At 38.6% G+C, this 26397-nt stretch overlaps 2 protein-coding genes across 6 annotated transcripts in view; one reads left to right on the top strand and one right to left on the bottom strand.

Moving 5' to 3' along the window:
• The first annotated feature begins 441 nt into the window (after window positions 1-441).
• LOC139945522 (uncharacterized) lies at window positions 442-17182 on the top strand. Its single transcript, XM_071942897.1, has 18 exons — window positions 442-517; window positions 1350-1508; window positions 2060-2260; window positions 2804-3010; window positions 3769-3894; window positions 4384-4608; window positions 5172-5271; window positions 5470-6054; window positions 6459-6599; window positions 7292-7473; window positions 8032-9445; window positions 9822-10128; window positions 10420-11791; window positions 12139-13203; window positions 13842-14115; window positions 14650-14850; window positions 15567-15741; window positions 16273-17182. The coding sequence occupies exons 2-18, from the start codon at window positions 1395-1397 to the stop codon at window positions 16424-16426; spliced, it is 6843 nt and encodes a 2280-aa protein (XP_071798998.1). The 5' UTR covers window positions 442-517; window positions 1350-1394; the 3' UTR covers window positions 16427-17182.
• A 3383-nt stretch (window positions 17183-20565) lies between these two features.
• The window catches only part of LOC139945619 (amine oxidase [flavin-containing] B-like), a 38764-nt gene continuing 32932 nt past the window's right edge, over window positions 20566-26397 (bottom strand). For all 5 annotated transcript variants that reach the window (XM_071943041.1, XM_071943040.1, XM_071943039.1 and 2 more), the window contains exons 14-15: window positions 21737-21799; window positions 20566-21173 (exon numbers count right to left, since the gene is read on the bottom strand). In XM_071943041.1, the coding sequence (XP_071799142.1) occupies window positions 21030-21173; window positions 21737-21799 (207 nt within the window). In that variant the 3' untranslated portion in view covers window positions 20566-21029. The remainder of the gene's footprint in view (window positions 21174-21736; window positions 21800-26397) is intronic.

Below are 26397 nucleotides of genomic sequence, written 5' to 3'. Positions count from 1 at the left end.
AACTGGCAATTTTTTTCTTTCGGGTGTGGGGGGGGGGGGGGGGGGGTGGGGGTTGAGCTTTGAAAAATCATGAGCTTTGATATAAACACGCTGGCAACAGCCAATCTCTTGTGAAGAATTGTGATTAATCTGTATAAAACAACAAAATATTTAGTTCGAATGGTTTTTGTTAAATTTTACATGCTAGAAGCATTTTAGGTAACAAACTTCCATCATAAAACTTGTCGCGCATGAACAACTTACTTTCCATATCAAATTAATGTGTTTGCGCAATACCTAATTTTACAAGAAACCACACAAAACCATTTTTTTTACAAGGCTACACTTAATAATACAAGCGCGCCCTCTACTGACTTATTTTACTTTAAACTGACACCACCTGATCTACGCATGTATTGTGTACAGTTTTGAGTCTGGGTACCATACTGTATTCAAAGTACGGCGGTTTTTATAAATTTAAATACTCCGAATAGTGTTCAAAAAGTTGCAACTCTATCGGAATTTGTAGAACATTGAGGTAAGTGTTTTGTACAAAGAATACTTTTGAGATCCATTGCAATTAAAATATGACATTATGGACTACGTGAATGTAGTAGTAATATGATTTTTTGGTCTGTGTCTTTTTTTGCGACGTCGCCGCTTGAAATCGTATTGCATCAATTTCGTGAGAATAATATTTGATTTGTTTACTTTCCTAAATTACAGAACAATGATCATGAATTATTTGTGTCATGCCATCCGTAGGAATAACATGCTGTTGCCTATGGTTTTACTTACACTTACTGAAAAAAGTAACTCACAGTACTCCTTTAATTAATTTTATGAGTCCTTTTTAACAAAATTGTGAAACAAATTCCAAACAAAAGACTAAGTTTTTTTAATGAAGTAATTCACGGATAACTTTCCGTATGGCGCCACCACTTTTTCACAAATTTTTACTAAAAGGGATATCTCATTGAGGTAAATTAGATACTGTATTATTTCATATCGTATGAAAAAGTGGTGGCGCCATACGGAACTTTTCCTAATTTACTATAAAAATAGGGTTAAAAAAAAAACATATAAAATTTGACAAAGATATTTTGATAGACTTAAAATTCATAAAAACTAAGAATTAAACGTTTCGTAAAACATAATTATTTAAAGTACTTATAAAGCCAAATGCAATACAATGCTGAGGTTTGAAATTGACTGTGTTTTCACAAGATTCAGACTACAAGTACAACATGCATCTTTTTTAAAAAGTATCAAGATTTTTGTTTGTATTATTTCTGAAAGAGAAGTTTGTATCCATGATCCCCATACCATTGGTTCTTCATTAGTAGGGATTTTATATATTTTGAATCCAGATGTAGGTCAACTTGAAGCTCTCGACTAAAGTGAACACCGTAACCATGGCAACTTCAAGGACCAGTTCAATAAAGACAAATTATCGTTTGAGTCCAAACGAGGAAGCCACACTCATCAAAGAAGAGAAAGCAAAGAGACGTAAACTACGCATTCAGCAGGTACTGAGGAAAAATATTTACTTTATGCCTTTTTTCCTCGTAGACTTTTTGTTGGGTTGGAAAGCGGCATCGGAAAGCGCCCGTTGTTATGATGTTATCATTGGCCGTCAATATATGATGACTGTCATGATGATAATAGAACTTATACCAGTGTTCAGCGCTGCAGTTGAATTTGTGTTCTGTTGGTTACTTTTAAATGGCAGGGTGGTAATTATTTTGGCAGGGTGGTTTAAACTTTAGGAGGGCGGCTTGCCCTAAAAAAAACACCTGTGGAGAACACTGATAATGCTCATGAAAGGGAACTATTGTTTATTTATTAGCAGATCAGTGCTTGTTGTGATAATTACAACCCTCCATGCTCCCGATGGTTGCAGACCGATTGCAAAGCACACAATAACCCTACACTTTATGCAATTTTGACCACGATTTAGATTCTGGTAAGCAACCTGACTTTTCTATGTCTTAACTTTTTTAAGACAGCTATAAATGTACAACTATCGTCTGGTAAAAATATAATTTTATGTTGTATGTGTTTTTTGTCGAAACAACAGGTACGTGAACAAGAGCGAAACTTCGCCTCTAAGATCCGAAGTAACGTCAGCAAGAAGAAAGAAGTAGAACTTGAGAATCTTGCAGCTCATCTGAAGCTGACTTGGGAACGGGAGCATAAGGAGAAGGCAGATGCTCTACAGAGGGTGTATGAGAGGAGTCTTAGTAGCGTCGGAGATGGACACAGGGCTGCAAGTATCCAGGTATTTCTATTTCTGTTTCGATGCTGGTACTCCTTGAAAGCCTGTTCAGCAATTTCATGAGGATGAGGTGTGGTTCATTAACTAGTGGACACTTGTGCAAGGTGCTAGATAAATATGTTGCGCAAGTAAAAAGCTTGTATCGTAAACTTGGCTGCAATTCCTGGCCACATACATGACAGCTTATGGTTTATCGCTTCCGACTGGCACGCCCGAACAGTTAACTAAAAGGTAGACTGCCAACATAGGGCTGGATAACTCAGTTGGTAGAGCATCGGTACATTAATCCAGAGGTTATTGGTTCGAGTACTGCTCCAGTAAATTCGTCTTTGTTAAAACCCAAACTTGGTAAAGTTAAACTAAACTAACTAACAATTCTACACTCATAAACAATCATTCTTCTGAAGACAATCAGAGCATACTGGTTGAAACTTTGAGTTGTCAACCACCGGTTCTTTTCAGAACCAACACTACTCCAAAGAGACTTACACATGGTGCTACCGCAAACCTCAACTAACATAATATTTTTGTTTTGTTTACCTTTAGCCTCCGCTAACGGAGATCAGAGCAGCTCAGTCTGTCAAGGACAATCATGCAGCCAAACAACGCTACAGCACAGCCTTGAAGAAACATCAAGAAAACAAGGAGGCACAATATGAGAAAGACTTTGCTACCATCATAGCTCGGAAATCTGCATTACAGATTGAGAAAGTTCGAGCTGCAAAGATTGCTAGTTTACCTCCACCTGTAAAGGTATCGAACTTAGACCATTTGGATAACTTGAATTACTGCTGTAACTTGCAATTTGTTTAAATTCTTTAAAAAACTGTTAACTGTTAAAAAACTGTTAACTGTTAAAAAATCTTGGAGTACATTACTGATTTAATAGATGTAATTCTAGATAAAGAATTTTATTTGGTTTTACCCTTACACCAATGTGTGTTGAGCACTGTATAATCAGGGGTGGATTTCACAAAGGTAGTCCTAACTTAGGACTAGTTCTAGGCAATGCTAAGAGATAGGACTGGTCCTAAGTTAGGACCAGTAACTCATCCTAACTTAGGACTGGTCCGATCTCTCAGCATTGCCTAGGACTAATCCTAAGTTAGGACTACTTTTGTGAAATCCACCCCAGTACTTTAAAACATCGGTTCGTTTTTGAGTTCTGTGACAACAATCACGAGGCGTTTTATTTGGGTGGGATTCCCACGATCTTAGCCATTCTACAGCAGATTTTCTATCAACTAGACCATCAAGATTGCCTGGTGGCTATCGGCAGTTTGAATAAAATATTTTAGCAACGATTTAATAGATGTTAAATTTGCATTGGGATAAAGGATATTAGCAAATATGTTTTTTTCTATGTGAAATCTGGTCTGTGTTTGTACCTTGTATTTGTTAGTGTACAATTGTTTGTTGACCTTAAAAAGAAAGAAAAATGTTCTCAAGGTTGATTGCTTTCCTCCTAATTCTTGAAAATTCAACCAGTTTCACATTTTTGATAATTTCAGGACCCACTTGATGAACTTGACGATCTTGGAAAGGAGAATAAAGTTGTGACCGTAATCAGTGGTTTCAGTACGAGTCACTATCATCTGCAAGGAGAATATGTGGAGAGAGCTGAGCCATATGAGCAGGTGATACAAATTATCTCTTGGAAAATGAGTACATCACAAAAGTGAACTTTGAGCGCAATCCATCTTAGCCAGTGATTATCATAATGATCTGAAACAAATGTTTGAACTACATTTGTCTGGATCCCATTTTAGATACCCACCTTGTAAAACACTTAGACGGAAGCTATTCTTCATTCCAGTGGTAACCAAAATTCTGAAGAGTTGATGCTCGGTTCATGGTTCCGTCCAGTTTTCCAGTGCTCCTATAGTTTTGTTGATTCATTCCATGTCCTTGTTTTTTTTTTCATTCATGTACTTAATTTTGATAATGATGTTTTATACTTATTGTGGTGTTGTCTTAGTTGGTAATTTTTTAAACTGTTTTTATTATGGAGCTTCCTAATCTGTTGTAATTGTCTAACCTAGGATAAAGAGGGTTTCTTGATTTGAATCGAATTTGACCTTAGAGACCCTCTTTAAAAGGAGATATTTATCTTGACTGCTTCCTAGGAGGATGCTCGTTTGGCTGCACAGGAGGAGAGTAGAAGAGTCAAGGAGGAAAACGAAGATGCGGCCAGAGAAGTTAAAGAGAGACACGAGAAAGCCCATCTTAGACATCACCACGCCAGGAAGCAAGAACTCTTACATCAAGATTATAATAAACTCATGGAGGAACTTGGTCATCTTGAGCAGGCAGATAGAAGACGGAGACAGGCGATCGTTGCTAACATTCCTGTGAGTAATCTTTGAAGACGGTGTTTGCATAACAATTTAATAATTTTGTTGCGCTTGAAGCTCCTTTTTATGCAATTTCATAGTTCATAAAATACTGCTTAGCAAATGTCTGTGCTAAGCAAAAAATGTGTGGGGCACCAGTTGCAACAAAATACACTCTAAGAAAAATTGGCTGGTAACCAATTTCTGTTAAGCAAGAGTTTTCTGTGATTAGCAAGTTTTTGCAGGGATGTGAACATAGCAGACTTTTACCTGAGTGACAAGTAATAAACTACAAGGGAAACTGACTGGTGGTTAGATTTGGCTTTTGACTGGCACCCCTTAATAAAAAATATTGACAAAATAGTGAGACCACCAATATTCAGCATGTTAACCCGGTGGTCGCAGGTTCAAATCCCGCCCCAGTAAAAAAAATTTTGTACATCCCAAACTTATTTTTATCAGAATTCAAGCTTTTTAACGCTGTCTAAAGAACCAGAACAAACTGCAGTAATTTACTCTTAAGCAGGACTTCATTTTGACCTCTAGAATAATGATCTCATCCACTTTATTTTGTCTTGTAGCATCAAGTGTTTCAGCCACCACACAAACGTCTTGAAGATAAACTAGATGAGCAGCAGAAACTGGAGCAGGCATTTGAAGACATGTACATGGCCAATACTGGTATGCTGGACTGTTGTTCTCATTTTAGATGTCAGCTTTTAAAGCATTCTTGACGTAAATTTTAAACTTATAAACCTCACCTGATCTCCTTGATTGCTGAACAACATTTCCCTGATTGCAAAGATACAAATGATGGCAGCTCTGGAGAGGCATGAGAAAGTTTGCTATTCAAATAATGTTTTGTTATTCCATCTACAGATTACACCGGAGACTTGGTCCTAGCCCTCGAGCCTAAACCTAAAGGTGATGCTGATCTAGACGTAACTATGGATTCAGTCACTGATGATGTTGGTATCTCACTCCAACCGCTACCTCCTGAGATGAGTGAAGATGCGGAGGCAAGGTTGCCAACACGTAAGGATGAGGAGACAAGGTTGCCAAGACAGATAGATGAAGAGGCAAGGTCGTCGAGACGGATAGATGAGGAGGCAGGGTTGCCAAGGAGGATAAATGAAGAGGCAAGGTTGTCAAGACGGATAGATGAGGGGGCAAGGTTGCCAAGACGGATAGATGAGGAGGAAAGGTTGCTGAGGAGGATAGATGAAGAGGCAAGGTTGCCAAGACGGATAGATGATGAGACAAGAATGCCAAGACAGGAAGATGAGGAGCCAAGGTTGCTGAGACGGATAGATGAGGAGGAAAGGTTGCCGAGACAGATAGATGAGGAGGCAAGGTTGCCAAGACGGATAAATGAAGAGGCAAGATTCCCAAGAGGAATAGATGAGGAGGAAAAGGAGCAGAAGAGAACAGACATGGAAGATGAAAAACCGAGACAAACAAAAGGTTAGGAGAGATATTTAAATAGATCTAATTACCCTCACAATATGAGGACAATATCAAGAAACAAACCAAAACCCAACTGGTGCCATCTGTGACTAGTACCGTGCTTACAATTGCTAAGCAGAAAACTATTTATCACTACTTTCTGCTTTAAAGCAGCTCTATAAAATTTGGCCCGATTTGAACTGGGTCCAATTTCATGGAGCTGCCTAAAAGCAGAAAAAAATGCCTAAAATTTTCTGCTAAGCAAAAATGAGTGGTATACCAGTCAAGAATTGTGCACGTACGTGGCATGGTGTTTTTGCTGGTAATCTTTATATTTTGATAAGCAGTATTTTGTTTTGCTTAAATCTGTTTGGTCTAGATGATCACAAGATAAAAACTGAACATCTTATCTTTTTGAGTAGCTCCCTTGAAGATGTTGATGAATCGAATTAAGTCTCAGCGAGAGGAGCTGAAGAAGAAGAAAGTCGTTCTGGAGATCCCGAGCCAAGAATCACTGCTCACAGAGGAAGCTAAATTTCAAGGCAAATCAAGACACTTACAAGGTGATTACCGTTCACATTTGTATTTATGTTAATGCAAGTTCGCCTCAAGCAAGGCTTAAAGCCACTCTTGCTGAGGGGCTGCAAGAATAAGTTATGTAAGATGACAATAACTCAGAAGAACTGAAAGTAGGAGTGGAGAGAAACATCCACTAGACAAGGAGTTCCAAAGAGATGCAGGGCTGTATGCTTCGTTTTTGAAAGGGCAAGGGCACCTAGGCATTTTCTCTTTGGCAAAGGGCACCCTATGGGGAAATTGTAAATTTCTACTGGAGCATTTCAAGGGCACCAAGGCAATGACAAGGGGCAACAAAGGCAATTGCCTCTGTTGCCTCCGTGAAGTATCAGGCCTGGAGATGGAGTACGTGGAATAAAGCTGTTGGACTGGCTCATTGTTCTACATCTCAGCAAATCAAGATTGTATGGGTGAGAAGAAGTAGAAAGCCTGGTTTTATGCTCAATAGGAAGAACCCGGTCGAACACACTGGTTGTTCATTTATGTTCCATGAAAGTATCTGTAGAAATGACAGAGGCTGGCTACATTGTCCCTTCTTGAAAATGGTGACAAAATATCGGACCAGTAGACAATTTGTTCTCAATTTATTTGATTGAACTACCGCATGCATCATTAAATGTGTTTTATCCATCTTGCAAGCTGACCCTTTTGCTTCTTTCTTTTTCCTCCCAACGATCAGGTCCGTCTTCCCCATCCATCGACGGTTCTCAGACAGCATCTGAGAGTGATAGGAGTACGATAGACACCTTAGAAACAGGAACGATGTCTGAAGACAATAACAAAGATCAAGAGATGAGGAGAGAGAAGGAGATTCTACTTCATCCCATGGAAAGAGCTGCAAAGATAAGAGAAGCTCTCAAGGTATATGAAAAGATTCGCTTATACCCAAGAACCCCCCCCCCCCCCCACATCTCCATATTAGTGATCATTGACCAAGTTTTTTACCCTAACTCCAGTGAGTTTAAGTACTATAGAGCCTGGACTTCCTGCACACATCAACTTTTGATATGATGAAAGGGGCACATCTCAAAACTTGTCCAGCTTTTACTTAGATAGATAGTTTATTTCTTTTTACATTTGTGGCCAACGGCCAATACATACAAAAAAGTTTATAAACAAAATTATTTTCATAATTCTTGGATTTATGTGGAAATTATGACACAAAATGTAAACTTTCCCATATGACCTGTGCAGTATTGTGCCTGCCAGAATACTCAAAGAACGTAGAAGGTCACACTTATTGTAAACAAAGTTCACATGGTCTACACAGTGCTTAATATACATTGGTGTTAGGGTAAAAATTCAAATTATTGTAAGTTTTTTTTTTAAATGAATGGCCCGAGATGGCCTTTTCCTGTTGTTTTGTATTGTGGTTTATTTAGCAGTGTATTTATTTTAGTGTTTTTGATGTTTTTACAGATGCCGGATGTTGAATCACAGAAGAAAACACAGCAAGAGATAATGGCCAAGGAAGACTCTCAGCGCCTACGACTCGCTGAGCAACAGCTGCAGGACCATATAGATCACAGAGACCATCTACAACTGCTGCAGGATAACCTGCTGCAGCGCCAACTCATGCTGCAGCAGCAGGTAAAAGAGCAAGAACTGCAGCACAGAACACAGCTTAAGGCGCAGCAGCAAGATTATGTCCAGCAAGAAGCAGCTCTGTGGAGCAAAGACCTGCAAGAGAAACATGAGATGGTGAAGCAACAGATTGAGCTTGATAACCAGCGCAGGCAGCAGCAGCAGCTGGAACAGCAAGGGTTTGCTCAGCAGCAGGCAGTGTTGTGGAAGAAAGAGCTGCAGAAAAAACAGGACATGATAAAAGAACAGATTGAGATGGATCGACAACGGCGAGAGCGCAAGGAACAGCTGCAGTTTGAGAACCAGCAAGAGGGATATCGGACAGACACCAGGGCAGCGGAGCAGGAATCGCTTCGACTGCACCAGGAGCCAAATCAGGATCCTTATGCACTCACCCAAAACCAGCAGAGTTTGAATCAACAGCATGTTCAACAGCAGCACAGTCAGCAGCAGCATGGTCAACAGCAGCATGGTCAACAGCAGCATGACCAACAGAATGATGTCACTCACTATTACGACCTCCCTGAGAACCTACTTCAGAATCAAAATCAAACTCTCGAACAACAACACTCCCCTAAACAACATCAGAGCCCATCACGAGAGGTCGGTCTCATTCCCCACAAAGTAGACCTAAACAGCCTTGACTATCGAAGGACTGACCCCATGGGAGTCCAAGTAGCACCCAAACCTTTTCTTCAAGATGCGAGGAAAGCGCTCAGTAGTTTTCAAAGTGAGACGCTACCAGAAAGCCGTCCTGTTTACCGCCCATCTGACTCTACTTCCTATCCAATTCCTCTAAGCAAAATACATCAGGGACACAGTATGGAATGGCAACGCCTCCACGGACATGACCCTCAAGGAATGCCGACCTCCAGTCAGGGACATGACCCCCAAGGAATACTTGTGCCGACTCAGGCAGACAGAGACCACATCCAACTGCCGAGCCGTGACACGCTACAAGAAGCTCAGCGCAGTCTTCAGCAGCGACGAGAACGACTCATGAAGGAGTACCCTGAGCTTCAGCTTCCGCCATACGACCCCAACATCATTGATGATACGCTGACAGGACCCACGTCACATACCCTGCCGTATACGATGATACACCCTGGGGAGCAAACAGTGAGAGATCAAGTGGTTGCTGCTGCGAATCTACCAGGGAGAGGGGGTGCCATTCATGAGGTGGACTTTAATGACAATATTCTCAGAGCAAGTGAGGCTACTCTTGGTACAGGATCGGCTTCTGCTAAAGGTTAAGTCATAGATTGGTTGTTGTCAACATAATGCTGATTTATTGGCAATATTTTTGAGAAAAATTCCAAGCAGAACTGATGATTATCTTAACATTGGACTGTGTTGGTAGTGGACTGAATAGATAAATTGCACATAACGTCATCGACCGTCATATTTGATGATAAACAATGACGTCATGTTCAATCCAACTATAGGGACCATGGCTTTTGTCAGATTACAGCAGTACCTCATTACCATCCTTTGAAATGAAATTGACCCATGTTAGTTTTATTGTATACATCTACATTTACATCGGATTAAAACAGTTAAGTGTTTCCAAAAACCAAAGGTATAAATCTTTAATACAGGTGTAACGGATTCCTTCATACCAACAGGTGCACCAGGGATGGGGACCGGTGTATCCAGAAGTACTCAAGGCACAATTAGTGAGGCATCAAATGTAATGATTTCATCTTCAGCGTTGACCAGTCCATCCGTGATGACAAAGGGTCTAGTCACAGCAGGTGACTTATCCACAATGAGACCAGGCACAACTACAGAGGGCGCTGTAACATATCCACAATCAGCTAATGTGGCTATGCCATCCATTGCCAAGCTCCCCTCTGGTATTTCTTCTCCACAAGACAGGATTGATATGTCTTCAAAGAGAGATGATCATTCTCCCCTCAGCCAAATGGAAAGGTACCTAGCACAGTTTCTCGGCAAATCATTTAAAAAAAATTGATAAATTCTGTGGAAATGTGGTCTGTTTTACACCCTATTATGTTTGTCTTTTTGTTTTTCAGCAGATGTGCAGTTTTAAAGGTTTTTGTGTTAAGTGAGCGTCTTAAAAGTTGGGTATGTTCTAGGAGCAAAAGAAGGTTCCTGTTGGCACACGCATGCAATCCATTGGACTGCCAGATCGTTCCACTGGACCCCAAGAAAAACTTGATGTAGATTAACAAAAATGTTCTTACTTTTTTTGTCCTCCAGGCAACTTGAGCAGCATCGGCAGATTTTATTGAAAACTCGCCAGCAACTGCAGCAGGAACAGCAGCAACAACAGCAAAGAATCCTAGACAAGCAGAGGGTGTTGGCACAGAGGATAGAACAGCAGAGACTTGACCACCTGATTAGACACCAAACCACACAGCCTCTAGCACAGAATGTGATGATGTCATCAAGTGTAGGTGCACAAGAAGTAGTGACATCACAGCAGAGACAAGATCAACTGAGCAGACATCGTACGCAGGATGTGATGATGTCATCAAGTGTAGGTGCACAAGAAGTTGTGACATCAGAGCAGAGACAAGATCAACTGAGCAGACACCATACGCAGGATGTGATGTCACAGTCACTAGCTCAGAATATGATGATGTCATCAAGTGTGGGTGCACAAGGCGTTGTGACATCATGGCAAGATGAGGTGGTGTCACATCTGGGATTGATGACATCACAAGTGTTACCACAAGATGTGATGACACAGCGTGGAGGTGCGATTGCATTGGGAAGGCATGGAGAGACGTTATCGGAAGCACGTGAAGAGCCCGCAAATGCTAAATCAAAACCCTTTAAACCAAGTCAGTCCATTTCATCGGACACTGATGCCGCTTCCGTAACAGACCAAATTAACTCCTTATTCATCGGCGCTCCTTCTTACAAACTCCCGTCGATTACTTTTGGGGAGTCCACATTTCAGTATCGACCCCTGCATGGAGTGAGCGGTGAATCACCGCAGGGTGCTGAAAGACCGCCAGTATTCCATGAGTTGTCTCCGGAGAGTAGTGAGAATCTCACTGGAGAACATCTTGAAGATGTAAGTAACATCTCTGAAGATGATGAGACCAGAAGAACGGAGCCGGTGCGGCAAGACTGGAAAACTATTTTAGCATCTCACCCTCAACCAACACCTGTCCAACATCACCAGCCCACTTTGCAATCTTCAAGACCCCTACCCGCAAGGCACCCCAAACCTCCTCCTGCTCCTCTAAGACTTCCCCAGACCCTTCCAGAAGCTGCTCCTCATGAGCTGAGTACAATCCTTGAGGCAGAGTCTCCCGCAGCAGATCACATCTTAAGAAACTACCCTCCATCGTCCCTGATTGCGTCAACTCCACACAAGACAAGTCCTCCTTACGGTGACTCTCAGAGAGCAAGTGATGCAGCAGCTCGCCCCTTCCTCCCGGATTACTCCCGACTCACGGAAGAAGGTAGCCAGACACCGCAGATGGCGTTCACGGTAGATGAAGTTATCAGCAAGTACACTGGGCATCTTGAAGAACAACATCATCATGTAATCGCATCAACGATTCCAAGTTTTGCTGAAGACGTTGGACACGGAGTCCTCTCTTATCCGGCGTCAAAAGTGAGTTTTTTAATCTTGTCCATGTTACTTTTTTTTTTTAACTGAAAGCCTTTGGAGCGCCATGGCAACCCGGGGCTGTGTACTCCTAAGGGAGTTGATAAAGTTTTATTTTATTTCAGGAATGCCCAATGACCAGGGCACTACTGTAAAGCGCATTGATACGGTTTACTGTAAAATATGCTCTATAAGAAATAGTTATTATTATTATTCAACAAGTTGTTTATGCAGGCTTCTACTGAAAATAAATTGAGTTGACTGAAATAATTTGAGTGGATGCCCATAAATCTTGCTGGAGTTAGGGTTTGAGTTTGAATGATAACGACTTCCCGTTTTTTTTCTCCTACCAGATATTGTCAACTGGTCCAGTCTCCTCAGTTCCACAGCCCCCCTCATCAGCGGCAATCTATCACTCATCTCACGTCCCTACCCCACCGGTCATCCAAATCGCATTTCCATCTACCAACAATGAGGGCGCTTCACCTTCAGCTGACTCGCAGTACTCTTCCTCGGTCTCACCATTGAGTGATCACACACTCAGACAGACTCAGGACTCGTCCGACAACTCGCTACTCAGCGAAGGATCCGTTGAGAAGTTCCTCGCTCTCTCAGCATCGGAGGGTTTCACCTCTGGTTCTATATCGTCGACCAGTGCCAGGTACCAACCAAATGTTGTAATCAGGGAGAAACACAGTCCAATCATTAAGGACTTTGTGCTGGATGTTTCTTCAGTAAGTGGATGGGAAAGTTCGGTTCAACCAACAAGAACGGATGAACAAAACGCCTCCAGAAACACAACGAGGCCAAGACAGAGCCTGGAATCTCAAGAGTATAGTCTGGCACCCGTGTCTCCGCAGAGTACCTGGACTGATATGGATACGCAGAGTGGGTCTTATCTCAATAACGAGGTACCAGTCTTACCGATGTACAGATCAGATATACCCAAGAATGGCATGCCGATGTTTTCTGATGTATCACTTAGTTATGGTAATACCTCGTTTGAGAGCGGGCAGAGTGTACAGCCTCCATCTGATGTGGGTCTTGCTCTTCTACCAAAAGCGCAAAGTCTACCTGAGGGTGAGATTGTGCCCGGATTTAATAGTGGTGTCTCCCCACAGGGAGGCTCTGAACAATGGTACGTGCCACAGCACAGCTTAGATACTTCTGAATTTCAACAGCTGGGAAGGGATGCCACTCCTCAAGAAAACCCTGATGACACTACTCCAAGACGAGACAAGAAAGTTGAATCGGGGATGGTTTTAAGAGCAGAGGATGATGGGAAGGATGATGGTTCGTCCAAACTGTCGTACGCTGGAGCTCTCCGTGAGGAATCTCATGATGCAATATTTTCATCTGATGACACGCTACAAGAAGCCATGAGGAATATTGAACTAAGTGAAAGTGAGACGTCAAAGGTAAGTCATTCCCTTTGAAATATTGAAAGTTAGGGTCATAGATTGGTATTTGTTTTTGTCAATGTAATAATAATAAATCGTATAAATAATAATAAATCTTATAAAGCGCTGGATCTAGAAAAAACTAATAATGACTTTTGTAGGCAAATTTATCAATTGTGTTGTATTGTATTGTATTTTATTTCAAAAGTGAAACAAACCCCATAGAGATACAATTTAGTTTCAGCTGAAAACAGTGTCTTCTTGCTAAGAAAACTTGGAAAAAAACTCAATTCATTTTTACATGAACGTCGCACCAGCTGCATTTAGCGAGATGACAGTAGGCACCAACCTTATCTCTGACTGCAGCATTTGCAAAAAAAAAACCGACACCAACCCCGAGAAATCTGAGAAACGTCTCATGCAGTCATTTCTCAGACTCAAATGTTTTGGGTGAAACATTTTCCAAACCATGTTGGAAGGGAATCCTTTCTCAAAAGAGTGCAGACTAATACAAAGACAACTCAGGAGCCAAATCCGATATTATATTCTCATGAATCATTATTTTAATTTCATATTTACCTGATGGCTGCAAAGCACTCTGACTGTAATTCGGATTAAAGTCTTAATTTCCAATATCGGAAAATCCTGCATTTCAGGAAACGGGGATCATTGAAGAGCCAGATCTAACTCTCGTCTCTCTCAATACAACGATGACATCATCTGTTGCCCTAGACGACAACGACATCATCAACGAGGAGATGAAACTGAGACAGTGGGAATCAGACAACATCGGCAGTGATTCTCTCTCATCATTCCTACATCATGAGGAAGAGTTATCATTGGAGAGTCCAGTTAGAACTGGTTCAGACCGGTCTGGAGTGGATGGATCCGGTCTGTTACTTGATAAAGATCAAGTTCTGCTTACCATTGGTGAGTAGGAGTTGAAGATGCATTTTGTAAATTGCACCCGGGTACGTGGTTCCATAGAAATATTTTATGTGCTTGGGTTGTCCAGAGGCTTTTTCCTACGAGGCAACTTTTACAGGCAACCGGAGATAAAGCTGTTGATCCCGTGTGTTGTGTAATGCACAGAAAAGAACCCAGTGCACTTATCAAAAAGAAAAGGGGTTTGCCCTGGTGTTCCTGGATTTATTGGCTGCATATTGCCCAACAGCACCTTGAAAACCATTACATGGTGCTAGGTAAAAGGAGTCATTTCATTCATTCAGCCAATGTGGACACGTTGGATGATGGCCCTAAATGTTGCTGACAAGGATCCTTAAGAGTTAAACAAAATATGAAAGATTTTATAGGTTTAAGAGATACGAAATGGTATCAATGATGATGTCTGCTTCATTTGAATGTTTTTTTTTTTTTTTTTTAATACAGTAGTACATTGATTGTTCAGACAGGACCTTTTCACAGAATAATCATTCATTTCACCTTTATCTTGTCATGGCCCAGACACCTCACAAGAGGGCGCCACCACACTGCAGGAGGCGTTTCTCCGTCACAAAAAGTCCTTCATCAAGTCATCTCACTCGCGACAGCAAGAGGTCAAAGTTCGCACTGAGAACCAACAAGCCACTGCATTCTCCCAGACACTAGATAACTGGAAGCGGGCAAGGGGCGGGAAAGTTCAAAGGTCAACAAAACCAAGAACAGGTGAGACATAACTGGTTCCCCGTCTCTGTGATACTTGTGACTAGATTCTATGGGCTGTTTCAGAATACTGGTTTTGAGTACAAGTAAAAAGGTCAAATTCAATGTCGTATAGTCGTTTTGATAAAAGCCTGGTTCATACTTCCTGCAAATGTGTAGCGAACTTTGAAGTCAAGTGGCCGTTTCCTCAGCAAATGTTACGCAGGAGTTGACCACAGTTGCGAATTATTTGTTGGAATTTGTAACGTAAAATTCATATTGTGACAACATTCGCATTCGCAAGAAGTATGAACCAGGCTTTAGCCTTAAAAAAGGACTCTGCTATGGTCAAAATGTCAGGCCATTGTAACTATTTTTTGCAATAATGCCATAGGTCATTTTTGGTTGGTAAGCAGTTTGCAAAAGCTAACTCTATTTACTTTGATTTGAGTATCATCAAAAATCAAGAATGGATCAAAACCTTTTTTTTTTACAACGTACTAACCATTATTTGAAATGTGTCGTCTTCAAACATATTGGGATTTTGATAAAAATTGCACTTGAAGGTTTCAAATTGGCATTTAACACAATTTTAATGTGAGGTTAGAGACTTGTAATTTGGTTCTCATCTTCATAAGGACTCTACCCATTGGAAATTAAGTAGATCACAAAACTGAATTCAACCGTTTATTTAAACATACCCTGATGCAAAATTCACGTCTGAATTGGTTTTGTTTCAGCATCAAGTCCCTCTAAAGGACCAGCTGTTAAAGGTCAAAGGTCAGCTGCCAGAAGGTCATCTCAAGAAGCTGCAGGGTCAATAGGTCAGAGGGCACAGACCAAGGATATCTCTAAGACTGTCACAGCGTCCGGCCGATTGTCAGCGGAGAAAGAAATGTACAAGAGAAATGTCCGGTAGGTGTCGACTAACAAATATTTCTCAACATCCGATATATAGTAATATGTCCCAATGCCGTGATTAAACAGGTATAACATTCTTCCCAATTTAGGCTGTTTAACAACAAAAAAATCCCCTTGGAAAAATTTTGAAAAACCTTGAATTTTTGTGCACAAAATCTTGAAAAATAGCCTGAAATGTCTATTAATGCCTACACCACGTGTATATGATGGTCAGAACTCGATGAAACCAAATAATGAATGTTTTTCATTCGTGCAATAGTGAGAATATTTTAATTTGTTGAAAGATGGAATGTTCCATTCAACTCATCTTTCAACCCATGATCATATTCGCACCATTGCACTCATAAACTGCCACTATTTGTATAAAGAATAGAATTTTGAGTGACGAAGGTTTGTATGAAAAAATGCACCATTATAAAACGGCTGGTGTTGAAGATTGTGTGTTGATACTGTCATGAACAACCAAGGTACAAGACAATTTTGGGATATTTTAATTTTGAAATTTCTGCTTTGAATTATTTGCAGATTATACAATCAGCTGGAGGAGGTCCAGAAACAGAAGTTGACCAAAGATCGGCAGAAAGATTACGCCGCCAATCGCCAAAGAAGGAAAGAATTCGAGCAGAAACTTCACTCACGTCTTCAGAAACTTACAAAGTCTTCTAAACCGACAAGTTGATGTAAGATGGGCTTCCTAGATCAAATTGTAAAATAGTACATGTGAGAAATGTAAAATAACAAATTTTAATATAGTAGTTTGTATAATCCTTTCATTTTTGAGATACATGTAGATGTATGTTTATTTGGATCTTATTTATATTGTAAATCAAAAACAGGGACGGTTTGTTGGAATATATTGCATGTATGTGATGCTAAAACAAAGCACACATACAATGTAGCTTTCAATTAACAATAATATTTAAGCCAAAACAGAGTTGAAAATGGGCCGAAAAAATAACAAATCACAAGGGGTAAGCCTTGCATTTTTGTTGGAAATAGGCCAAAAATTGATAAAATCACAAAGGGTAAGCCTTGCATTTTTGTTGAAAATAGGCCAAATATTGATAAAATCACAAGGGGTAAGCCTTGCATTTTTTTTGAAAATGGGACCAAAATGGATAAAATCATCACAGGTAAGCCTTGCATTTTTGTTGAAAATAGGCCAAAAATGGATAAAATCACAAGGGGTAAAACCTTGCAGTTTTGTTGAAAATAGGCCAAAAATTGATAAAATCATATGGGGTAAGCCTTGCATTTTTTTTGAAAATGGGACCAAAATGGATAAAATAATCAGAGGTAAGACTTGCATTTTTGTTGAAAATGGGCCCAAAATGGATAAAATCACAAGTGCATTTTTGTTTAAAATGGGCCAAAAGTTGATAAAATTACAAGGGGTAAGCCTTGCATTTTTATTGAAAATAGGAAAAAATTGAAAAAATCACAAGGGGTAATGCCTTGCATTTTTATTGAAAATAGGAAAAAATTGAAAAAATCACAAGGGGTAATGCCTTGCATTTTAATTGAAAATAGGAAAAAATTGAAAAAATCACAAGGGGTAAGCCTTGCATTTTTTGTTGAAAATAGGCAAAAAATTGATAAAACCACAAGGGGTAAGCCTTGCATTTTTGTTGAATAGGCCACAAATGGATAAAACCACAAGGGGTAAGCCTTGCAGTTTTGTTGAAAATAGGCCAAAAATTGATAAAATCATAAGGGGTAACCCTTGCAGTTTTGTTGAAAATGGGCCAAAAACGGATAAAATCACAAGGGGTAAGCCTTGCACTTTTGTTGAAAATAGGTCAAAAATTGATAAAACCACAAGGGGTAAGCCTTGCAGTTTTTGTTGAAAATAGGCAAAAAATTGATAAAATCACAAGGGGTAAGCCTTGCCTTTTTTTTTGAAAATGGGCCCAAAATGGATAAAATCACAAGGGGTAAGCCTTGCATTATTGTTGAAAATAGGCCAGAAATTGATAAAACCACAAGGGGTAAGCCTTGCAGTTTTTGTTGAAAATAGGCAAAAAATTGATAAAACCACAAGGGGTAAGCCTTGCACTTTTGTTGAAAATAGGCAAAAATTGATAAAATCACAAGGGGTAAGCCTTGCATTTTTGTTGAAAATAGGAAAAGAAATGATAAAAACACAAGGGGTAAGCCTTGCACTTTTGTTGAAAATAGGCCAAAAATTGATAAATCACAAGGGGTAAGCCTTGCATTTTTGTTGAAAATAGGCCAAAAATTGATAAACTCACAAGGGGTAAGCCTTGCATTTTTGTTGAAAATAGGCCAAAAATGGATAAAATCACAAGGGGTAAGCCTTGCATTTTTGTTGAAAATGGGCCAAAAATTGATAAAAACACAAGGGGTAAGCCTTGCAGTTTTGTTGAAAATAGGCCAGAAATTGATAAAATCACAAGGGGTAAGCCTTGCATTTTTTGTTGAAAATAGGCAAAAAATTGATAAAAACACAAGGGGTAAGCCTTGCAGTTTTGTTGAAAATAGGCCAAAAATTGATAAAATCATAAGGGGTAACCCTTGCAGTTTTGTTGAAAATGGGCCAAAAACGGATAAAATCACAAGGGGTAAGCCTTGCACTTTTGTTGAAAATAGGTCAAAAATTGATAAAACCACAAGGGGTAAGCCTTGCAGTTTTTGTTGAAAATAGGCAAAAAATTGATAAAATCACAAGGGGTAAGCCTTGCCTTTTTTTTTGAAAATGGGCCCAAAATGGATAAAATCACAAGGGGTAAGCCTTGCATTTTTGTTGAAAATAGGCCAGAAATTGATAAAACCACAAGGGGTAAGCCTTGCAGTTTTTGTTGAAAATAGGCAAAAAATTGATAAAATCACAAGGGGTAAGCCTTGCATTTTTGTTGAAAATAGGCCAAAAATTGATAAAATCACAAGGGGTAATGCCTTGCATTTTTGTTGAAAATGGGAAAAAAATTGATAAAATCACAAGGGGTATTTTTGTTGAAAATGGGCCCAAAATTGAAAAAATCACAAGGGGTAATGCCTTGCAGTTTTGTTGAAAATAGGCCAAAAATTGATAAACTCACAAGGGGTAAGCCTTGCATTTTTGTTGAAAATAGGCCCAAAATTGATAAAATCACAAGGGGTAATGCCTTGCATTTTTGTTGAAAATGGGCCAAAAATGGATAAAATCACAAGGGGTAAGCCTTGCATTTTTGTTGAAAATAGGCCAAAAATTGATAAAATCACAAGGGGTAAGCCTTGCATTTTTATTGAAAATAGGCAAAAAATTGATAAAATCACAAGGGTAAGCCTTGCAGTTTTGTTGAAAATAGGCCAGAAATTGATAAAATCACAAGGGTAAGCCTTGCATTTTTGTTGAAAATTGGCCAAAAATTGTCAAAAACACAAGGGGTAAGCCTTGCATTTTTTGTTTGAAAATGGGCAATACATGGATAAAATCACAAGGGGTCAATCCCCAAATAAAATAGTAATTGTGCATCAACATTGCCAGTATTTATTACAATTTAATTACAAGTTAGCAAAACCAATACATGATTGTTCAAGATATAACATTAATAGCAGTTCAGGAAAAATAGAGAATAAAAAGAGCGCTGGAAAGATTATAAGATTGTTTCATGATCTAATATAGCTCATGATATCAGGTAGAAATCTACATCACTTTTTTATGCTAAAATGTAAAAATAATTTGGTTTTATATTATTTAAAATTTGATGTAAATAGCAAGGTTGAGGTTGGAAGTTTGTATAAAGTTAAGTTATAAAGGTCAGTACAGCCTCATCGCAAAACTGTTGTGTAGCACATTTTGCAAATTCTTTTTAATATTTGTGACCTTGAATAAAGTTTGTGTAACTATTCCTTTGTGCCAACTTTGAAGATGTGTCAAGACTCAATATTCTAACATCACATTGTACTCAAGTATAAGGAACTCTTATGACGAGCAAACTACATGTATTTGGTGACCTTTTTGTTTACACTTCACTATTACAGAGTAAACAACAACAAAAATTAAAGTCTCATGATTGGATTAAGACATTCACAATTTCATATTTTTCACTGGACATAAAATTCTTAATGGCTATTTATTTTTTTATTTTTTTTTTTAAGTTTAAAAAAATGTTTTGGGCACATTATTCGAAAGAAAAAAAAAAAAAAAAACAGTCTATAGCCTAATGTTTCGACCCTTGCAGAGTCTTTTTCACAAAACCAAAACATACTGCATTTTTCTTTCTAATTAAAGGAGTTTGAATGATTTCATACATAAATCTAAAGTAATATAACAATTCTTCAAGAACAAAATTTCAGTGTTTACAGAAGCCACTTCAAAGTCACCACTCAAACTAATGTGATAATAATAAAACCTATAAAAATAATAATAATTATTATTTAAAAAAGGCATATTTATGGCGCCTCATACAGTCATCCACAAAGTGACCATCTTATTTCAAACAGAATCATTCTTCAGAAGAAACTTTGACAGCTTCCGCTGCAACTTCACACAAATCTTGACTTTCTTTCCATTACTTCAGTTTCCTTTTTTTAAGGATTATTTGACTTTCATACGTCCAGCAAGAAAAAAAGAAAAAGTCCTACATTGACAAGGAGAGCTATTCAATAAACAAGATAACAGTTTTGTGATATATCACAATTTATCACACAAGTGGCAAGCAGAAATTTTTCCGCTAAGCACATTTAAGCAGGATACCATTTACATTGTGTACATGTACAGCTGTATTTTAGCTGGTAACTTTAATCGGGTTAGCATAATTTGTCTGTGCTTAGCAACTTGTTATGCTTAAGCAGTTCCATGAAACTGAGCCCTAGGGGTTAGTACATTGAAACACTTTGTTTATGGAAACTGGGATCACAGTATTATTTTGAAATTGTTGCCACTTACCTAAAGAAACAAATGCTACTAAACCAAAAATTAGTAGAACCCTAAACACCAAAAAAAATTTAAAAAAATAGTAACTCTGCCGGCATTCAACCACATCACATGATTAAAGTCATGCAATATTATCAATTATTTTGTTTATTTTTTTTACCTTTGTAAACTTGTGGTTTTGTTTCGATTTTTTGTAGGACGTTTCTTGACAAACTCTGCTTGTTTGAACGCGCCTCCACATTTGTTTATATTGACAGTATTTTTTTCTTTCTCAAAGACAATATCTTGAAATAAATCTCTCAATGAATCGCATTAAATTGAATAATTTTTCTATGAATGGAGTTTGGCTCACTCAGGAATATCTTCAGGAGTTGGTTTGTCTCGGCTCGTCGATCGATGTGGTTTATTTTTTCTTCAGGCGGCAGATCGCGAAGACTCCGATAACAGCAGACAAGACAACAGTACGACCAATGAATTTAAACAAGCCAGGTACAGATGGAGCGTTGCGTTCGTAGAAGGTTGTCGGTATTGGAAGGGCTGGCACCTCCTGGTTGAAGTCAAAAAAAAATTAAAAAATATCAAAATTACGAAGAATTTGACTATGGGGTGAGAGTCACTGCTGACAAAAAAAAATTGAAATTTGGGATCCAGATCTTAGCAGGTACGTTGAAATGATGACAAGACCACTTTCTGGTAACCCCTGGAGTTATAGATTCCAAGGAGCTTCAGGGAACAGTCTCCTCAGTGCTACAGAAGTGGATCAAAGAGCAGGACTGTTATTTTGAGAAAAGTACATTTGAACAAGCAGACATTTTAAAAAAAGTCAGAATTCAGATAAAAGTCTCTATAAAAGTCTCTCTGTAATGCAGGGGTCAAGCTAAGGGTTCATGAAGAAGGGGTGTAGAGCCTTACGGGCACAACAATTACTTTTTGTCCCAGTAACATAAAGCAAGACAGTTCCCTAAGAACAACTCTACCTGGCAAGTAGATACACACATGGTGTCACCGCAAACCAAATATACATTAACATAAGGTCGTTAGGAATAAAATTGCCTCTAAAAAAAAGATTGACAAAATAATTACCCAAAATGATTTTTCTTAGTGACCCACCTTTGATTCTGGTTCATCCTGCCAGATTTCATTCTCCTCAATCTTTCCCATTCTGTGCTGAATCTAAAGAAAAAAGAAAAAGAAAAAATACCAGAAAGAGAACAATTATTAATAATAACAATAATATTAGTGGCTTCTTAAATAGCACGCATATCCGTCACTCAGTGACGCTCAAGAAAATGTTTAAGCAATATCTTCTGCTTTGTCAGCTCTATGAAATTTGGCCCAGTAAAAGGGTTCAGGTAGGGAGATATATGATGGACGCCAGAATGTGTACAACCCAGGTTGGAAAGGGGGTGGGCGAGGAAAGCGGGGCAACTGCCCCCCAAAAATATGGGATAAACAATTGGGGAAGTTTGACAGAAAAGCTAAACCCCTCACCCTTAACCCCAATCGAGAACCCATGGGTTAAAGAGAGATGATGTTTATACCCAACCCGGGGGGGGGGGGGGGGGGGGGGGGGGGGGTAACTGCCCCCAAAAATATGGGATAAACAATGGGGGAAGTTCAGGAACAAAACGCATAAGACAAATTGACAGAAAAGCTACAAATATTTGTTACAAATCTAGTCCTTATGGTTTTCCATTTGTACAATAAGGTATGTCCATGGGTTAAAGACGGATGAATGTTTATACCCAACTTGGTAGAATAAAGGCTAAATGGGAGTTGTTTTATCTCTGGCTCCACTAAAGTACAAGCTAAGCAACCTGCCTTACATGTTTCAAATAATAAAAGAAACCAAATAATTTTCAGCCAGGTAAAATTTTAATGCTTTTAACACTCTGTTTAAATGTAGGGTCATAGATTGGTAAAAACTTCAAAAATATTAATACCACAACAAATTACTTGATGAGAAACTAATACTACATGTACTCCAAAGAGATATTTACATGGTGTTACCGCAAACCTCTAAAATTCTATGGGTATTTATCTCAAAACAAAAGTGTTTTTTTTTATGATTTTTTTATTTTATTTATTTAAATAAGACTGACAAAATAATTATTAGCATACAATCTTACTTGGTAATGAGTAATGGAGAGAGCTGTTGATAGTATAATACATTGTGAGAAACAGCTCCCTCTGAAGTAACAGAGTTTACGAGAAGAAGTAATTTTCAAAAGAAATGATTTCGAGACCTCAGAATTAGATTTTGAGGTCTCAAAATCAAGCATCCGAAAGCACACAACTTCATGTGACAAGGGTGTTTTTTCTTTCATTATTATCTCACAACTTGGTTGACCAATTGAGCTCAAATTTTCACAGGTTTGTTACTTTATGCATATGTTTAGATACATGTACACCAAGTGAGAAGACTGGTCTGTGACAATTACCAATAGTGTCCAGTGTCTTTGAAGGGTGAGCGAAAAACCATTGAGTTTACTACAAATGTGTTTGAAGTTAACAGGACACAAGTTAATTTACAACACTGAAATTTATAAATTACGAAAACTACCAAAGCTGCACGGCATAACCATTTAAACACTATAAAACAACTACACAAGTTTAATAAACGCATTTTTAAAATTCTAATTATAAAGAAACATTGACTAAACAGTCAACTTTTCTTTGTTCACGTTGAATAGAACAGTCAACTTTTCTTTGTTCACTCCAAAATTAGATCCAAATCTGTTAGCATTACAAAACCTTTAAAAAACATTGCCAAATAAGGGAAACTACCAATTTTTTAAAAGTTCAAAACTACCAAAGCTGTACCCTATCATCATTTAAACACCATAAAACAACTACACAAGTTTAACAACCGCATTTTAACAAAATCTAATTATATGCATTAAATCGGGAAAATTGAGTAATAAACCACAAGGGAAACTGACTGGGTAAATTTTAAATCAGTTTAGTAGATAATCATGAAACATCGACCAGAAAAGTCAATTTTCACTGTTCACTCTAGAAAACCATGCCTTCACAGAAACGCCACCAACAAAGGAAAAGATAGCTCAGTTGATAGAGTGCCGGCAAGTTAAACCGGAGGTCGTTGGTTCAAATTCCCTCTCTATTTTTCTTTTTTCAACTCCAAACCATAAACAAAATGTACCAAGTCAACTGCCCTTATGTTTAAAATTTGATACAAAATTTAAAAATCATGATTCATGTAGTTTTATCTCATGAATATTCCATTAAAAGGTTATTATTTATAATTTATTTATTAATGAAGTAGCATTGTTGTGATTGCTTGTTGTGTTGCTGATATACGATTCAGAAGACTGAAACAAATTCAAAACTCAAATTTGAGAAATTATCAGTTCAGTAAATATTCAGAGTAAAATTTCCTTCTAAAGACGAGTTAGTTATAATCATAATTTTTGTGACAAGTCGTGTAGTAGTTGTACCCTCACTTTCCTGAAAATATTCTTTCGAGACTTGGTAGCGAGTGTTGATATAAAAATAATTTACAACATTTATATAGCGCTTCATACATAGCGATTCTAAGTGCTTTCCTAAAATAAAAACAACAGGAATAAACAACAAAGAAAGTGCCATAGTGAATTTAATGGGTAAGTTTTTCAATCTAGTTTTGAATGTGTTCACAGCCGGGGAATCGCGGATGATGATGGGTGGGATTGTTCCAAAGTTTGGGGGGCACAAACAAAGCTCCTTCACCGTAGCGAGTATGGGTACGTGGACCAGGAGCTAGTTGCAGATGTGCTAAGGAAGGATGATGAGCGGAGATGTATTGAAAAGAACTTCGCTTGATATTGAATCAGAGACAGTCTTGGTGCTCCATACATCGTTGTCTGCAGACGGCTAATGTGTCCGTTTGATATCTGTCAAGGCCAAAGAGACAGCGAGACACGAGGTGACCAGTAGACTCATCTAGGTACAATGTAACACACGTTACACATTCCGGGTGATCTGGCCACACCTGTCTTGACGAGGTTGCTCGCATACGATAAACATGTCATACTTATTAGCCCCTGTATCACCCCAAAAGCCAAGTATGTCTGGATTTTTCTTGTAATCGCGGGTTATCATGAAGCCAAAATCCTGATCACCTAGGTGTTTCTCATCATCTGGTTGGTCTGGCTCCCATTTCCGATAATTCGTTGGTATCTTACCATCCTCATAGCAGTTCCAATCACCTTCAATTTCAGCATCGTTACAATTGATCCAAATGCCATAATAATTTTGGTCGTTGTGATGAAATGAAGTAAATATAAATCTATTTTCCCAATCTGAGCTTGTGACCATCATAGTCGCATTGTTACGATCACACTCCATCACGGCAGTGGTCCGGTTGCCCTTCATGGATCCATCCAGACCCAAGTAGCAAGACTCGGCATAAGGCACCCATCCATAAGGGCACCCTCTCGCTGCAAATACATCCTTGATTACCATGATGATAACAGAGAAAGTAACCACGGTGATTGAGGCAAAGAACTTCATTTCCAATAATTTTTTGATTTCTTGTTGTGCTGTAACTTTTCTGGTGTTAACTCTACTTAGGAGCCAGCATGGATGTACGCAGTCAAAAGCAAAAGTGAGAATCTGTGACGCAGTTTAAATTTCAGTTGCATTTTACAACAGCTCAACAACAAACAATTTTGTGTTACTAGGCTACCACCCTTGACATGTAGTACTATCTTTTTTGTTGAGTTCATAATTTCATAAGTGCTTCTGATAACAATGGCTCCACTGAAGCGATTAATAATTGTACGGTAGAGGTTTCAATACATGGATCATGCACCATTGTTTTTTAGATTCATGCACAAAACGTTTCTCAGCCACACATTTTGGAGGGTTGGTGTCCGCTAGCAAATGCTGCGACCAGAGATGTGGTTGGTACCTGCTGTCATCTGACTTAACATGGATGAATTTGACGTTCTTTTGAAAATATTTTTACATTCTGTTACTGTTTTCTCAGACAGTAGAACTGTATTCAGCTGAATTTTCCACAAGCAACTTTGGTTACTGTATCTTTCTTGATAGTGTTGCCTACAAATGCGCATTATGTTGGCACAAACCAATCTATGACTTTTTCATAGCAACTTGTTGAAGAAGTCTGTTGACTTTTCCAAATAATGAAACATTTCAAGAGATTGTACAGAGTTGATTTAAAGGCAGTGGACACTATTGGTAATTACTCAAAATATTTATTAGTATCAAACCTTACTTAGTAAACGAGTAATGGAGAGCTGTTGATAGTATAAAACACTGTGATAAATGGCTTCTTCTGCTTTGAAGTAGCATAGTTTTCGAGAAAGAAGTAATTTTCCACGAATTTGATTTCAAGACCTCAGAATTAGATTTTGAGGTCCCAAACTCAAGCATCTGAAAGCACACAACATCATGTGACAAGGGTGTTTTTTCTTTCATTATTATCTCACAACCTCGTTGACCAACTGAGCTCAAATTTTCACAGGTTTGCTATTTTATGCATATGTTGAGATACACCAAGTGAGAAGACTGGTCTTGACAATTACCAATAGTGTCCAGTGTCTTTGAAGGGTGACCGAAAAATCACTGAGTTTACTACAAATGTGTTTGAAGTTAACAGGACACTACATGTTAATTTACAACACTGAAATTTATAAATTACGAAAACTACCAAAGCTGCACCGCATAGCCATTTATACACTTTAAAACAACTACACAAGTTTAACAATCGCATTTTAAAAATTATAAATGTGCGCAACATAAACCAC

The sequence above is a fragment of the Asterias amurensis genome, chromosome 12 (assembly GCF_032118995.1).
Source record: "Asterias amurensis chromosome 12, ASM3211899v1".
Classification (NCBI taxonomy): domain Eukaryota; kingdom Metazoa; phylum Echinodermata; class Asteroidea; order Forcipulatida; family Asteriidae; genus Asterias; species Asterias amurensis.
The sequence above is the reverse complement of the archived record's forward strand: the minus strand, read 5'-3'. Positions and strand labels throughout refer to the sequence as shown.